We start from the raw sequence: 13,841 nt of genomic DNA, 5'->3' as shown, positions 1-13,841 counted from the left end.
AAAACGTATAAGATATCTTTCTCTTTTGGATAAAATATTTTTCAATAAAAGTGTTATTCAGTCAAATTACTTTCAGTCAAATAATAAAATGTTAAACTTTGTGAGTATGGCAAATCAGAGATAATAAGGTCTCACTCAGCTGATGCTAGAATCATGCCAAATAGAATGGCCACAGAATGAAACAAATTTTGACAGCAAACAAAACTTACCTATGTGGCTGCATACAAAAGAATACTAATACTATTTTGTCTGTATATTAGATTCTTCCATTAGATATGCCTGACATATCTTAGGGTCTAATAAATAGCTTGTTCTCAGTCTCTCTATGCTTATCATTACATGTCCCTTTCCAGATATTCCTGACTCCAGAGTTCCAATCCCAACCATGCCTATTAGAGCAGTACCACCAGAAGGTAAGACCCCGAACCTCAGCATCTGAGCTTGCAGCAGCAATATTCTAGCACTACGAATCTGTACAAAACTTTATACCAACGCCCAAACTGCAGCAGAGTCAGAACAAACCCTTCCATGTTGTATTCTTCAGTGAGCAATTAGAAATTAAAGTTAAAAAAAAAGTAGTTCCAGTAATAAATAGATGCTACTTTTATTTGTTCTGACTGATGAATTGGTACTATAATACCTTTGAAGTACTGAAAGAAATGCATGAGACTATTCATTATATTTTACGCAAAATAGGAAACTAAAACATGTTACTAACGGCATTTATTTTCTTCAGAAATCCCTCCTGTTGTCGCTCCTCCTATCCCCCTTTTGCTACCAACACCCGAAGAAAAGAAACCACCAGCAAAACGTATTGAAGGTATTATACCTCATCTACCTAGACGTCGAAATAGGAATTTCACTCTGCTGACCCGAAAAATGTTGCTTAATACAACACATTGGCCCTCTAGTGGTCAAGAGGTGGAATTGCCTTTCAAAATGTAAATTATTTTCTCAAAGTATTAGCTAACTAAATGTGTAAGTCATGTGCTTAAAACTCTGAAAATCATCAAACAAAATACTATGTTGCTATTAAAATATTTTATTTTAATGGAATTACTGAAACATTAATGTAGAATTAATTTTATGTTTCGTATTTTCTTAACTACTAAGTATAACAAAAAGAATAATGGAACCAATTTCTAGTGCAGCTTATGGAAATAAACCATAGTAGTTTACAGTTAAATTGCAAATTATAGCTTGTGATTCTTCTCAATTTGTAGTATTAACTACTCTTTAAATTTTACTATTTTGTCACAAAAAATATGATTTAGAATACTTATGAAATATTTGACTTCTTTTGTACCTAAGGCATGATCTCACCAATAAAGAAATCTTAAGCGTTCCAAGGAATTGCTCCTCTCACATATTCAGCAGAGAAATTGTACTATTTGTGTCCCAAAGTTTCTCAACTAAATTAGACAACAGATTTCCTGGGACTTTCTGGAGTTACAGGGAGTTCAGAAATGCTGTCAGAATTCTCCCAGCATGGTCAGAAAAAAATTCTGTGTGTCAAAATCACACTTTTCTATAGCTAAGTCACTACTACTGTAGTAGATTCAAGGGGTGGACATGGTAGGCCCTTAACATCCACTACAATTGGCATTAAAAGTTTGACCTATTTTTCAAGCCAGTCTTAGAGGAAATTCAGTTAGAAACTTCCAATTTTGTGACTAATGCAGCCTCATTAACAAAGAGAAGCATTTTTTATGATTCATACCAACATAAACATTTTATCGAGCTGTGAGAACAGGGAGGAACAAGAATCAACAATCATAAATTGGACTTCCATTTCTATTTCTGTTATCAAAAATAATAACTTATATTAATGAATGATTTGTTCTTTGACTGGTAGTATCAACATGGCTAAGTTTGAGAACTCACTGTGAAACTTGAGAAGTTAAATAATGTTTTAAAAATTAAAAGAGAGTGTTCTTTATTCATGAATATGAGAGGCCATAATCAAGTATGATTAGGAAATGTGGTTAAGGTATAACAGCAGCACAACAAAGGACTTTAAACCCACTTGTTACTCTTCCTCCTAACATATTTGTGTTCATCCCTAAGTGAAACAAGGATGAAAATGTGTACTTTTCTATTTATGATATCACTTAGATTCACACCCAATGTTCTGAAAACTTTAACTCTCAGCAGACACAAAATCAGTGAAGATGTAAGATCACAGTACATTTTCTATATCCCTCCAAAACAATGTTTTTGCATCTAGTCCTAGATCTTTCCAAAACAAATATCTTGTAGTAATGTGCAGAAGCTCATTACTATCAACATTTGGAAAAATAAAATGTTTCAATGAAATTCCTAGTTTCCTGAAAGCATTTTAGTTACTTATACCAGAAATCTTTTTATTCTTATTTTTTTTTAGTTACCAAAAAGGCTGTGAAGAAAGATGCCAAAAAAGTTGTTGCAAAGCCCAAAGAAGAGGTGACACCACGTGAAGGTATTATAATTAATGAAAAAGCAGTCTTAATACTTTTTTCTTGGCTAAAACTTTTAAATCCTAAATAGTGGAGGGTGAAGGAAGGGTAAGAATTTGCAATCACAAAATGGTACCTCTCCCTTCACTCACTTTCACCCTCTTTGACTCAGTCCTCACTCTCTCTTTCTCAACTTCCTTTTTTCTCCCTTTTCTCTTTCCTGTCCTCCTGAGCCCCTGGGAACCAATGTGTATTCTGGTTTTTTCTGGATGATAATTTAAAGAAGGTCTTGCCCGGAAGTCCAACAGCTATTCTTTTTTTTTCTTTTTTCTTTTATTGTAAATTGACGATTTACTATTGTGTATATATTTACGGGGTACAAAGTGATGTTATGATCTGTGAATACAATATGGAATAATTAAATCAAGCCAATTAACATATCCATCACCTCAAATACTTAACATTTTTGTGGTGAGAATATTTGAAATTTACTCTTCAGCGAATTTGAAATGTACAATACACTATTATTAACTATATTCACCACTCTGTACAACAGATCTCAAGAAAAGCCATATTTCTCCTGTCTAGCTAAGATTTTGTACCCTTTGACCAACATTTCCCCATTCCCTCAAATTCCCAGCCTCTGTAACCATCATTCTACACTTTATGAGTTCAACTTTTTAGTTCCACATCTAAGTGAGAACTTACAGTCTTTGTCTTTCTGTGCCTGGCTTATTTCACTTAGCATAATCTCCAATTCTATCCATGTTGTCACAAATGACAAAATTCCCTTTTTTTTATAAGGCTGAATAGTATTCCACTGTGTATGTACGTACCACCTTTTCCTTATCTATTCATCCACTGATGGACACTTAGGGTGTTTCCATGACTTGGTCTTTGTGAATAATGCTGTAATGAACATGGAAGTGCCCAACAGCTGGTCTTGATAAAGTCACATCAATAGAAGAGCAAGGGTTGGTGCTAATTTTAAGAGGTTGCTGCAACCTACCTCAGTGTCCTTCCTGATTTAGGTGATCTAAATATCAATATTTGAAGAAAAAATACTTTATGAAGGAGGATCAATTCAAATCACTTTAACTTTCAATATATCCTGGGAGATTTTTAGGAAAACAGTTGGATAACTAAATTTAAACAAATAGTTTTAACCCATTTGACTAAGATTAGAGTACAGCATCCTCCATAAAGAAGGAAAATATGGAAGCACAAGGCATCGTTTATCATTCAGACTTTTCTGAGTGGTCATTTGTGAAACATCACGGAATAAGAGGACACTCAAAAAGCATGGATATTTCGTGAACTTTATAGTTAATAACTGAAAATGTCTAATGCATTATTTTTAGCATTGGACATATTAAATATTCTCTTCATGCTTAATGTTAACTTATTATAAATCAATCTAAACTAGAATCAAACTTTGGCCTTTTGCATGTTTGTTTTTTGTTAATATGGCATTGCATAGCATTTCTAATGAGCTAGATTTGGAAATTATAAAAGCATTATTATGATTCCTGGAAAGGCTGGTGTATTTGTAGTAGTCATAGCTCCTACAAACAACTAACAATGATGTGCAGGATTAGTAAACATTAGTAATAATGTAATCTAAAAATAAACACCCATTTTTATGTTTTTAAACTCCCAGAGCTTGTCAAGAAGCCTCCACCTCCTACTACCTTAATTCCAGCAAAAGGTAAATAAAGAGAAATTATTTTTATTCTGTTTATTCCTGAGATTTGCACTTCTGCTGACTATTCTTATTTTAAATATTAGGCTTCCAACTTATTGCAAAGTTGTGGAGTCTCCTCTGCTGTGTTAAATTTAGCATTAGAAATGATGGCTATTTCATATTGCCCCTTTCCCAGGAAAAGAAACCCAGGCAGATGTTTATGCTGCCTCTGTGCAATGGTCTCAGAGAAAGAAGCAGTGAGGGCTCAAAAGGAGGGGCCATTCCTTAGTTTTTTAATTGTAGTTAACACAAATGTTAAGAGTCATATAAATAATGAGAGCCCTTAAGAACTTTTAAAATCTGTTATCTAAAAGTACCTAATTAACTTGGTTACATAATTTTAAATGTTGTTTTTATTAAATGACTAAGGGATCCTATGCAATAGTCAAAAATGTAGGTTTAAAATTAGAAATGTGTTTGAAATCATAATCAGAACTTTTTAAAAAGGTTAACTGTTTAAATATTAAATATAAATTCCATAAACTTATCGAATGTTAAAACTATTCCATTGGAAGAAACTAGGGGTTCTGCAAACTGGAGCTCTCATGGAATAATGGAAGTTGTGTCCATTTGATAATATTTATTGAATCCATTTTTTCACACTGGAAAAATCCTCAAATCAACAGTAGAATGTATCTTGATACTCTACTGTGTTCCGTAGTCAAAAATTTAAATGGAACCAATACAAAAAAAAAGGATTCTCAATAAAATAGATCTGAAATACTGATGTTGTTTAACTAGGTAGATTTTTGTTTAGTGAAGCAGTTGGATGGATAGAATTAATGTGCTAATAGTCTCTTTATCTATTTTAGGTCCTGAAATCATTGATGTATCCTCTAAAGCTGAAGAAGTAAAAATAATGACTATAACCAGAAAGCAAGAGGTTCAGAAAGAAAAAGAAGCTGTGTATGAGAAAAAGCAAGCAGTCCACAAGGAGAAGAGAGTTTTCATTGAATCTTTCGAAGAACCTTACGACGAACTGGAGGTAGAACCATACACAGAGCCATTTGAACAACCTTATTATGAAGAACCAGATGAATACTATGAAGAGACCAAGGTAGAAGCTAAAAGGGAAGTTCATGAGGAATGGGAAGAAGATTTTGAAGAAGGGCAAGAATACTATGAAAGGGAAGAAGGCTATGACGAAGGGGAGGAAGAGTGGGAAGAGGCTTACCAAGAAAGGGAAGTAATTCAAGTTCAAAAGGAGGTCTATGAAGGTATGTATAAACTGAATGATTTGTTTCCCTCTTTTCTTCATTTTTGCTCAGTTCATTAAATTGTCAATGCTATGAACCTGATTTGCAGTTTATGTGAAATAGATAAAATGATCTTGGATTTTTTTAAGGTTAGAAATATTTTAAAAGTTATTTTCTTCAGAGTTACTTTCATGCTTTGACATTACAAGCTAAATCATGTAGTCTTATTACTAACACTAAATTCCAAGTGCTAATTTCTAATGCAGAAGTTCAAGTTTTACTTTTACTGCCTTGTTGCATCTCTGCTTGATCCTGCTTCAAAACCTAGCACTAAGAATTGTGTTGGTAATAATGATCCCAAAATTATATATTATCCTTACCTTATCTCATTTGGAATTAACACAACCTAAGAGAACTTATTTAAGCATCCCTTCTTATTCCTGTGTTTTTATTAAAGAATCACATGAGAGAAAAGTTCCAGCCAAAGTACCTGAAAAGAAAGCACCACCACCTCCTAAAGGTAAGTAATTGGAAATATTTAAATAGACTAGAGCATCGACATCATTATCATGGCTTGTTTGGCAGCAATGTATAAATCAGCAGTTCAATCCAATAGGCACAACTTCTTCTCTAAGCTTTATTGTGAATGATTTTTTTTCTTAAAATTTCTATCTAATTCATTTAATTTAAAAAATCAAAAGATGATAAAAATTGTAATAGTAAACTTAAATATAGCCAAAATATGTTAAGTACAGAAACTTGTACCCGACGTTCAAAGTTGTGCATAAAGGTCAAAGCACCAAACTCGTCTCTCTCTTTAAAAAATGATACATATAGCTGCATATATACATATAGGTGTGTATAAACACAGAGCGAGAGAGACAGAGAGAGAGAGATTTTTAATAGGAATTCTAAAAGTACTGCAATTTCTTTAAAATGCTTGCAGTTATAAAGAAGCCAGTAATTGAAAAAATTGAAAAGACTTCTCGAAGAATGGAGGAAGAAAAAGTTCAAGTCACCAAAGGTATTATCATTTCAAACGTTCCTAGCACCCATGTACACAAGTAATGTGTTTACTGATCTATACTCACGTTAGTTCTTTATATAATCAAATACTTTTAAATTTTGTGCAAAGCAACATTCTTCAAAATACAAATATATTTGTACATATTTTTAAAGTACCTGAAGTTTCAAAGAAGATTGTTCCACAAAAACCTTCCCGGACTCCAGTACAGGAAGAAGTTATTGAAGTGAAAGGTATACATCTTTGTTTTTCAGCTACAAGTTCAAATTTTTTTTATTTATGTGTATGGACATGTGTACATATATTGCTAAGTAACTCACAAATCTGAAACGACCAAAAAAAACACATTTTTACATAATACAAGTCTTACGTTGAGTTGCACATATGTTCAATTTAAATAATAACATTATCTACTTTGTTTCTAGTTCTGCTTAAAAATTACATTTTTTATTATAAGGAAGGTTTGTGTTTAATCAGTAGTTTGCTAACTTTACTATGCAATGCATTCCATTGCATATAATATTCCCTGTCCTCTTATTTATAGAAATAGACCCTAACAGATTTGGAAAAGCACAACATTGTGTGTGAAGAAGTTGTGTCTATTTGATTCTCACTTAAGAACGTTTGATGAAGGCTGCATGTGTTGTTTGTCCCTATAGATCAAAAGATGATTTGTTTTCTTGTCAATACTGAATTTGTTCTCAAGCTACCATATTAACCCACTCATTCTGTGTCGAAATACTTGAGTATAAAATCCATGTGTTTGATCTGATGTCTTGTACTAAAAAAAGAAATACTAATGTGAAATACTCTCTTTAAAGTACCAGCTGTGCATACAAAGAAGATGGTTATTTCAGAAGAAAAGATGTTCTTTGCTTCTCACACAGAGGAGGAGGTGTCAGTCACAGGTATAAGGCAAACTGGAATGTGGGGGCTCAAATGGAAGGGTTTTAGGCAGATTTTTATCCCTCTTGTTTAATTTGTGATCATGTAGACATTTCTGTCTCTTTGTAAATTCTCTGTCATCTTTTTCATTTCATGTTTGTCTCTGTTTTCATTTTATTTTAATGTTCTTTGTAAATTACAATTACCACCCACAACATGGCATATCAGTAATTACAATGTACATTTTTTAAGTCCCCGAGGTACAAAAGGAAACTGTTACTGAAGAGAAAATTCACGTTGCTGTTTCCAAAAGGGTTGAACCACCACCTAAAGGTATTATTAATTCATTCTAAGTTTAAACTAGTCTTTTAATAAAAGTACAAATTCCATAGTAAACATTTATGTTAGTATTAAATAACAGATTTAGTCACAGTCTGCATACCTATAGCCACTATGTACGAAGGATGTGATGGGGGACGGGAAGAACCATGAGGAAGGCACAGGGGAGAAAAGCGAAAATTACTGGAGGCTCCATTCCCAGATTCAGAGAGTCTGCAATCTCATCACCTGTTATTTGGAAATACAGTGTCCTGGAGCTAGTTCATACCAGCTCACCAGAGCCTATGGTTACATTTTCAGGAATTTTGCTAGCCAGTAGTTTAACACCGCCATTATTAAAAATTAGATTATGTAAAGTTACAGTCCAATAAAGTATATTTTTAAATGTTAATAAATACTCAAAACTTATTACCTCCTATTTTACGGCATTTTGTTCTTATCTGTGTTTCTGGGATTGTTTCTATCTTTGTGTCTGTGTGATGGAAATACCATATAATGTACTACTGCAAGTCTCTTTCCAACTCAAGGACAATGACATCACCTTTATAGCCAGGGTGGGAGGGAGTGTTTACACCACCTTGGAAATCGGAAATCTGCAAGCACTATAGATCAAGCCTCCACCCCCTCCATCCCAGCCAAATTGTTGAACATTTAAGACACAAAAAAATCGAATGCAATTGTGTTTATGAAACTGCTTTATAAAAGTAAAGGTTACAAAAAAAAAAAACCTAACTTCATAGTTATTGATGTTCGTAAAAAGCTGGTTTCTGAGGAACCGACACAGGCACCTCCGAGGGAGGGTTGCTCCTACCTGTTCCTGACAAAGTGGAGGCTTCTGCAGTTAAAGGTGACAGCAGTCACATTTTCCAATTAGCCATTCAGCCATCTTCATTTGCCCTCATTTCTAAAGCATAATTTTATTGCATTCAATTGGTATAAAAAGGGAATCTCTATTTTTTTAAATTCTAAGTCTTACAACAACATATGCCTTGTCAAATGCACACTTTCTCAAAAATGGTACATTTCTTTTAAAGTCCCTGAGCTACCTAAGAAACCAGTTCCAGAAGAAGCGGTCCCTGTTCCCATTCCTAAAAAAGTGGAGCCCCCAGCACCAAAAGGTAGAATAATATTTGTGAAAAAAATAATTATTAGCATCCATCTTGTATCTTTTTCTATGAGATCTGTGTATTAACAAAATAGCATCTGCAAACCATCTATAATATATTTAATTCCGTGTATATTGATTGATTTCATTTATTTGTGGTAATGTGTTATACAAGTATTGGTAACATTTCTAGACTCCAGATCATGCTAACTGGGTCTTTGTCTGCTTGTGTAATGTATGTAATGTCTGCATGGTGTTGAGGTATTTAGCATTCATTTCTATCACAAACAGGCATATTTAAATTACTTCCTAATTCTCACACTCTTAGTGAAGATTTATGCTTTAATGTAATCTTAAATGTCCCAGAAGGAGACTAGAATATTCCACATTATTTCAACAATTGTATCTTTAAAGTTCCTGAGGTTCCCAAGAAACCCGTGCCAGAGGAGAAAAAGCCAGTTCCTGTGCCTAAGAAGGAACCTGCTGCTCCCCCGAAAGGTACACCAGAGCCCATGATGGGGAGACTCTTTGCTCCAAGTGCCAGCCTTTCGCTTTCTGCGATCTTCATGTGTACTATGCTGCCTTTGTCTTTGTCTCTTTTACATTCTCCTCCTGTTTTTAGTGTTTGTCCACTTCCGTGCCATGCTCTTGACATACTTTGTTTATTGTACTGAATATTCCTAAGACATCACCAAAAAGTGTTGTTAAAGGAAGTAACTATGTGAAACTGCTATCTTACATTTTTAATATCTTCCCTCTCTTAGAGATAGAGGAAATGTTTGTGAAACTTGTTTTCTACATGTTTCTAGGAAAAAACTTTCATCCTTCATAAATGCAACTTTTTCTTAGTAAAAGCAGTTTCATGCATTATGAAGAGGTGTGGGCAATGATAACTGTAGAGTGTCTGGCAGAACTAGTTGTTAATTACATAAAGACGTACATAGTACCACACTTCTTAAAAGTCAATAGTGGTGAGTCTTCAATAGTGGGGAACATATAGGTTTTTTGAAGTTTACTTTCACCATTTTCTTGAGACCTTAACTGAGCTTCAGTATTTGCCGTCAATGTTTCAGTTGTCTAATTAGCTAGTCAAAGTACCTTTCATAGAGGTATGTTTGAATGAAAATGTACTGCTGTGGTATATCACAAACCCCTTGCTTTCGTTCGTTTGGGATTTTTTGGTGATAAAAGGCACTATCTTCTTGAAGCACTGAAACTACAATTACACATATCTGTTCGGCTATAGAAAGACTCAGCAAGAATTCAACAACATCCAATTTAGGAGAAACCAGACCTAACTAAAACAGTACATTTTGAATAGTGTTCCCTTGGCCTGACTTTGCAATGTTTCTATTTTCTTCCTGAATCAAATAGGCTTCTCTCTTTCTCAAACTCTTGGCTCTTTCAAAATTCTTTTGATTATCTAACCATTAAATACAAATGTCATATTAGTAAAACCAATACTAATACTAAAGCTACGTGAGACAGATCATCTTAGATAAATTAAACCCATTGTTATTATGTACTATATTTCCCAATACAAAGCATAAAGAAGCTTTTCTATAAACTATCTGAACATTCTTGACTGTTTGTGTAATCACTAATTCGTTTTCAGCAAAGTCATGTATGTCTTTTAAAGGAGACACAGAGGCATCTCTCATTTACTCATAAAAACAAATACACATAGTATAATAGCATGTATATATATAAATACTACATGTATATATAGCATAACACATACATATAGAAATGAGCAGCTATATAATTACACCAAAATATTACAAATGCACGTGCAGAGGTGCAGGGATTCACAAAAGCTGCCAATACTGTATTTAAAATGAGAACAATTACTGCCAATAATGCATGCTGTTAAAATTCATCTTCCAATTAAAAAGTCAACATTATCCATTCTTAGAATAGATAAATCAAATACACTGTAAACATTTTTTAGGTTGAAAACCCTGTTGAAAACTCTAGAGCCCCTTAGAAAAAAAGCACAAATACACATACCCACAGAATTCTGTACACAAAGCTCTGTAAAGAGCTTATAACACTCATGGGTATCAGATGGAGAGACCTACTCTAGAGTAAGTGTTTCCTGAGTTTTGAATTCACTACAGGCACACCTACCAAAAATGAGAGGAGAAATGTGGGGAAAAGAAGTAAGTTATATATATATTCAACTATTCTAAGACTCTAAGGCTTCTTAGTCTTAGTCTAAAATAGTCTTACATAAACTAAAGCCATTGTTATTATTTACTCCATTTCTCAATACAGAGCATAAAGAAGTTTTCTATATACTATATCCACATTCTTGATTGTTTGTGTAATCACTAATTTGTTTTTAGCAAGGTCATATCAATATATAAAGGACGAATTCTGTGCACAACTTTCTATTACGTAACTCATTTTTGCCTAAATGCCTCTAAAACATTATTTGTGATATTTGTCACATTATGATCCTTGGAATATTATAGTTAGCTTAATTTTCTGGATAATTTTGCTGATGCATAAATAATCTATAACAACATTAATGTACTACGTAAAGATTTGTGCATGTGCCCATGTTCTTTCATAAAAGTGATATATGTCTGAACCAACATTGTGTTTCAAAAACTTTAAGTCCCAGAGGTGCCAAAGAAACCTGCCCCTGAAGAAAAGATTCCTGTTCCTGTTGCAAAGAAAAAGGAAGCTCCCCCAGCTAAAGGTACAGTGGCTTTCAAAGTAAAGAAGCCCTATCTTTTTTGTCTTTGATGCAAAATATTTTGTGTTTAATTATCTGTCCATTGAGTTACTTTCATTCTAAATGGATGTTTTGTGGTGAGAATTGAACAAAAGTGTCTGTCCACCTGTCTGCTTTCTTAAAAAAGTAGCTGTGCATAGCTACTTTAGAAAATATAAAGTCAATTCTAAAAATGTCTTTTCAAGTTCCTGAAGTACAGAAGAGAGTTGTGACAGAAGAAAAAATAACCATTGTAACTCAAAGAGAGGAATCTCCACCACCAGCAGGTACTTAATTCCATCTCCATGAAATAACCTCGTCTTTCCTTCAAGCTTCTTTAATTGCATGTCTTCTTTAATTGCCACTTCTATATTGCTCATTTATTTGGACTTTTTGACAAATTTTAAAATTCAATACTATCCTTTAAGTGCCAGAAATACCAAAGAAGAAAGTTCCTGAAGAAAGAAAACCTGTTCCTCGGAAAGAGGAAGAAGTTCCACCACCAAAAGGTATTGTTTCTCCATCTTCCCAAGAACAGTCTTTATGTTCCAGTGAGTTTGTTAGTTTTGTGATATGAGTGCTTTGTGGGTGTATTTCTTTGTTTTGCATTGGGCTTCACTGAGATCACATTAAATTTCTAAAAGTGCTTAATGTCTCTAAAGTGCCAGCTCTGCCTAAGAAGCCTGTCCCAGAGGAGAAAGTTGCAGTGCCAGTTCCTGTCGCTAAGAAAGCTCCTCCTCCCCGAGGTAGGATTTGCCTCAATCCTCTGACCAAAAAAAAAAAAAAAAAAAAAAAATCTTCGAGTGTGTTAACTTCTTGCTTTTTCCATCTGGTCTGTGCTTGTACTGATCTGTTGTCTTACTTGCAGTGAAACTTTTTTGTTTATGTCCTTGTGATATGTAACTTGTTTTCCTATTTTGCTAGTCAAAGTGGTGTACGTGCAACTCTTCCCCAAATTCTAGAAAGTGAGAATTGTTAAAATTCTTGATTTTAAACTTCAATTTTAATGCTTCCTTAAAGCTGAAGTCTCTAAGAAAACTGTTGTAGAAGAAAAAAGATTTGTTGCTGAAGAAAAACTATCCTTCGCAGTTCCTCAAAGAGTGGAAGTCACGCGGCACGAAGGTATATAATTGGAAGTCAGGGGATAAATGAGTTTGTGTTTCCTCAAAGTCTCTTCTTCTTCCACATGTGATTGCTTACCTTAGAACGTGTCCTCATCAGTTATTTCTCCTTATGTTGGTATTAGAATGTGTCTACCTTTTGTAGCCTTCTGGGACTGAGTCTTCTGTGTCTATGTTGGTCTTGAATCATTCGAAGGAAGTGGATGAGTCCCGAAAATGTTATAATTTTGAAAGTGGCCACACTTGGACATAACTCGAGTATCATTCTCAGTCTTGGGCCGTACTTGCCCTCATCTTAAATTAGCTTCCTCCTTCTTGTAGTGAGGAAGAACCATGAAGCTATGTCCTAAGCAAATAGAGGAACAGTAATCCATCTGTAGTGACCACATGGCTGTATATACATCTGTATCTCAGCAGGCTGAATTTAAATGAAACCTTATCTTTTAAAGTATCTGCAGAGGAGGAATGGAGTTATTCAGAAGAGGAGGAAGGTGTGTCCATTTCAGTTTATAGAGAAGAAGAAAGAGAGGAGGAGGAAGAAGCGGAGGTTACAGAATATGAAGGTAAACAATGCAGAGATGATCTGGGGTTTTGATGAGGTGTTTTCTTTCACAAACTGTTTACAGACCAATGAAAAGGGACACAAAAAGTGACACAAATTCAGTGAACATCTACCAGTCTCATTAAATGAATATTTTGATCAAAACAAAAGATTCAGGAGGATTATACTAGATTCAAGAAATCCAGTGTATTTCTTGTGCATCCCTTCTTACTTGCCTATATAGAATAAAAGAGGCTTCATATTTATATATAATTAATCAGGGCAGGTACCTCCATATACATATATCCTTTCATTAAACAGGATTTGGCTTCAGCACGGGGGGCAGGCATAAGCTTTACCTTAGTAGTCTAATGCCTAATTGGTGTTTCTCAAGCATTGCTTGTACCACAATCCACAGACAAAAATATATTTTATATTATAATCCTACACACATGTGCAAACCAGAAAACTTTAATTTTTTTATTTTAGTCATTTAAAAAATACAAGCTATAATCCATTAAGTCAATTGCAGAAGTCACTATAATGTCTTGACTGACAGTTTTAAAATGAACAAGAAAATATATTACCTCATTACATTCCAGGAGTCAGTGCCACATTTGTGAGTCTGAACCACTGAACACATACGGCTTTCCTGTATTTTACATATGGAGAAAACAATTGTGTTATATATGTGATCAGACTGACTTGTTACTCAGATCTTTTCATACC

The 13,841-nt window shown here is 34.1% G+C and overlaps 1 protein-coding gene across 50 annotated transcripts in view; it reads left to right on the top strand.

The window, feature by feature from the left end:
• Positions 1 to 13,841, top strand: part of TTN (titin) — a 272,676-nt gene that overhangs the window by 105,592 nt on the left and 153,243 nt on the right. For 43 of the 50 annotated variants that reach the window (XM_031651844.1, XM_031651839.1, XM_031651871.1 and 40 more), the window contains 18 exons: positions 354 to 413; positions 737 to 820; positions 2,384 to 2,458; positions 4,096 to 4,143; positions 4,992 to 5,396; positions 5,833 to 5,895; positions 6,322 to 6,399; positions 6,555 to 6,632; positions 7,221 to 7,307; positions 7,537 to 7,617; positions 8,658 to 8,741; positions 9,143 to 9,226; positions 11,352 to 11,435; positions 11,657 to 11,737; positions 11,879 to 11,959; positions 12,113 to 12,196; positions 12,471 to 12,572; positions 13,021 to 13,134. The exons of 2 other annotated variants lie outside the window; for them this stretch is intronic. In XM_031651844.1, coding sequence (XP_031507704.1) covers positions 354 to 413; positions 737 to 820; positions 2,384 to 2,458; positions 4,096 to 4,143; positions 4,992 to 5,396; positions 5,833 to 5,895; positions 6,322 to 6,399; positions 6,555 to 6,632; positions 7,221 to 7,307; positions 7,537 to 7,617; positions 8,658 to 8,741; positions 9,143 to 9,226; positions 11,352 to 11,435; positions 11,657 to 11,737; positions 11,879 to 11,959; positions 12,113 to 12,196; positions 12,471 to 12,572; positions 13,021 to 13,134 — 1,773 coding nt within the window. The remainder of the gene's footprint in view (positions 1 to 353; positions 414 to 736; positions 821 to 2,383; positions 2,459 to 4,095; positions 4,144 to 4,991; positions 5,397 to 5,832; positions 5,896 to 6,321; positions 6,400 to 6,554; positions 6,633 to 7,220; positions 7,308 to 7,536; positions 7,618 to 8,657; positions 8,742 to 9,142; positions 9,227 to 11,351; positions 11,436 to 11,656; positions 11,738 to 11,878; positions 11,960 to 12,112; positions 12,197 to 12,470; positions 12,573 to 13,020; positions 13,135 to 13,841) is intronic. 5 more of the 50 variants (XM_031651834.1, XM_031651840.1, XM_031651841.1 and 2 more) reach the window with 5 other exon arrangements.

Source organism: Papio anubis, chromosome 10 (genome assembly GCF_008728515.1).
Source record: "Papio anubis isolate 15944 chromosome 10, Panubis1.0, whole genome shotgun sequence".
NCBI lineage: Eukaryota > Metazoa > Chordata > Mammalia > Primates > Cercopithecidae > Papio > Papio anubis.
Note: the sequence above shows the minus strand (reverse complement) of the source record. Positions and strands in the feature narration are given on the sequence as shown.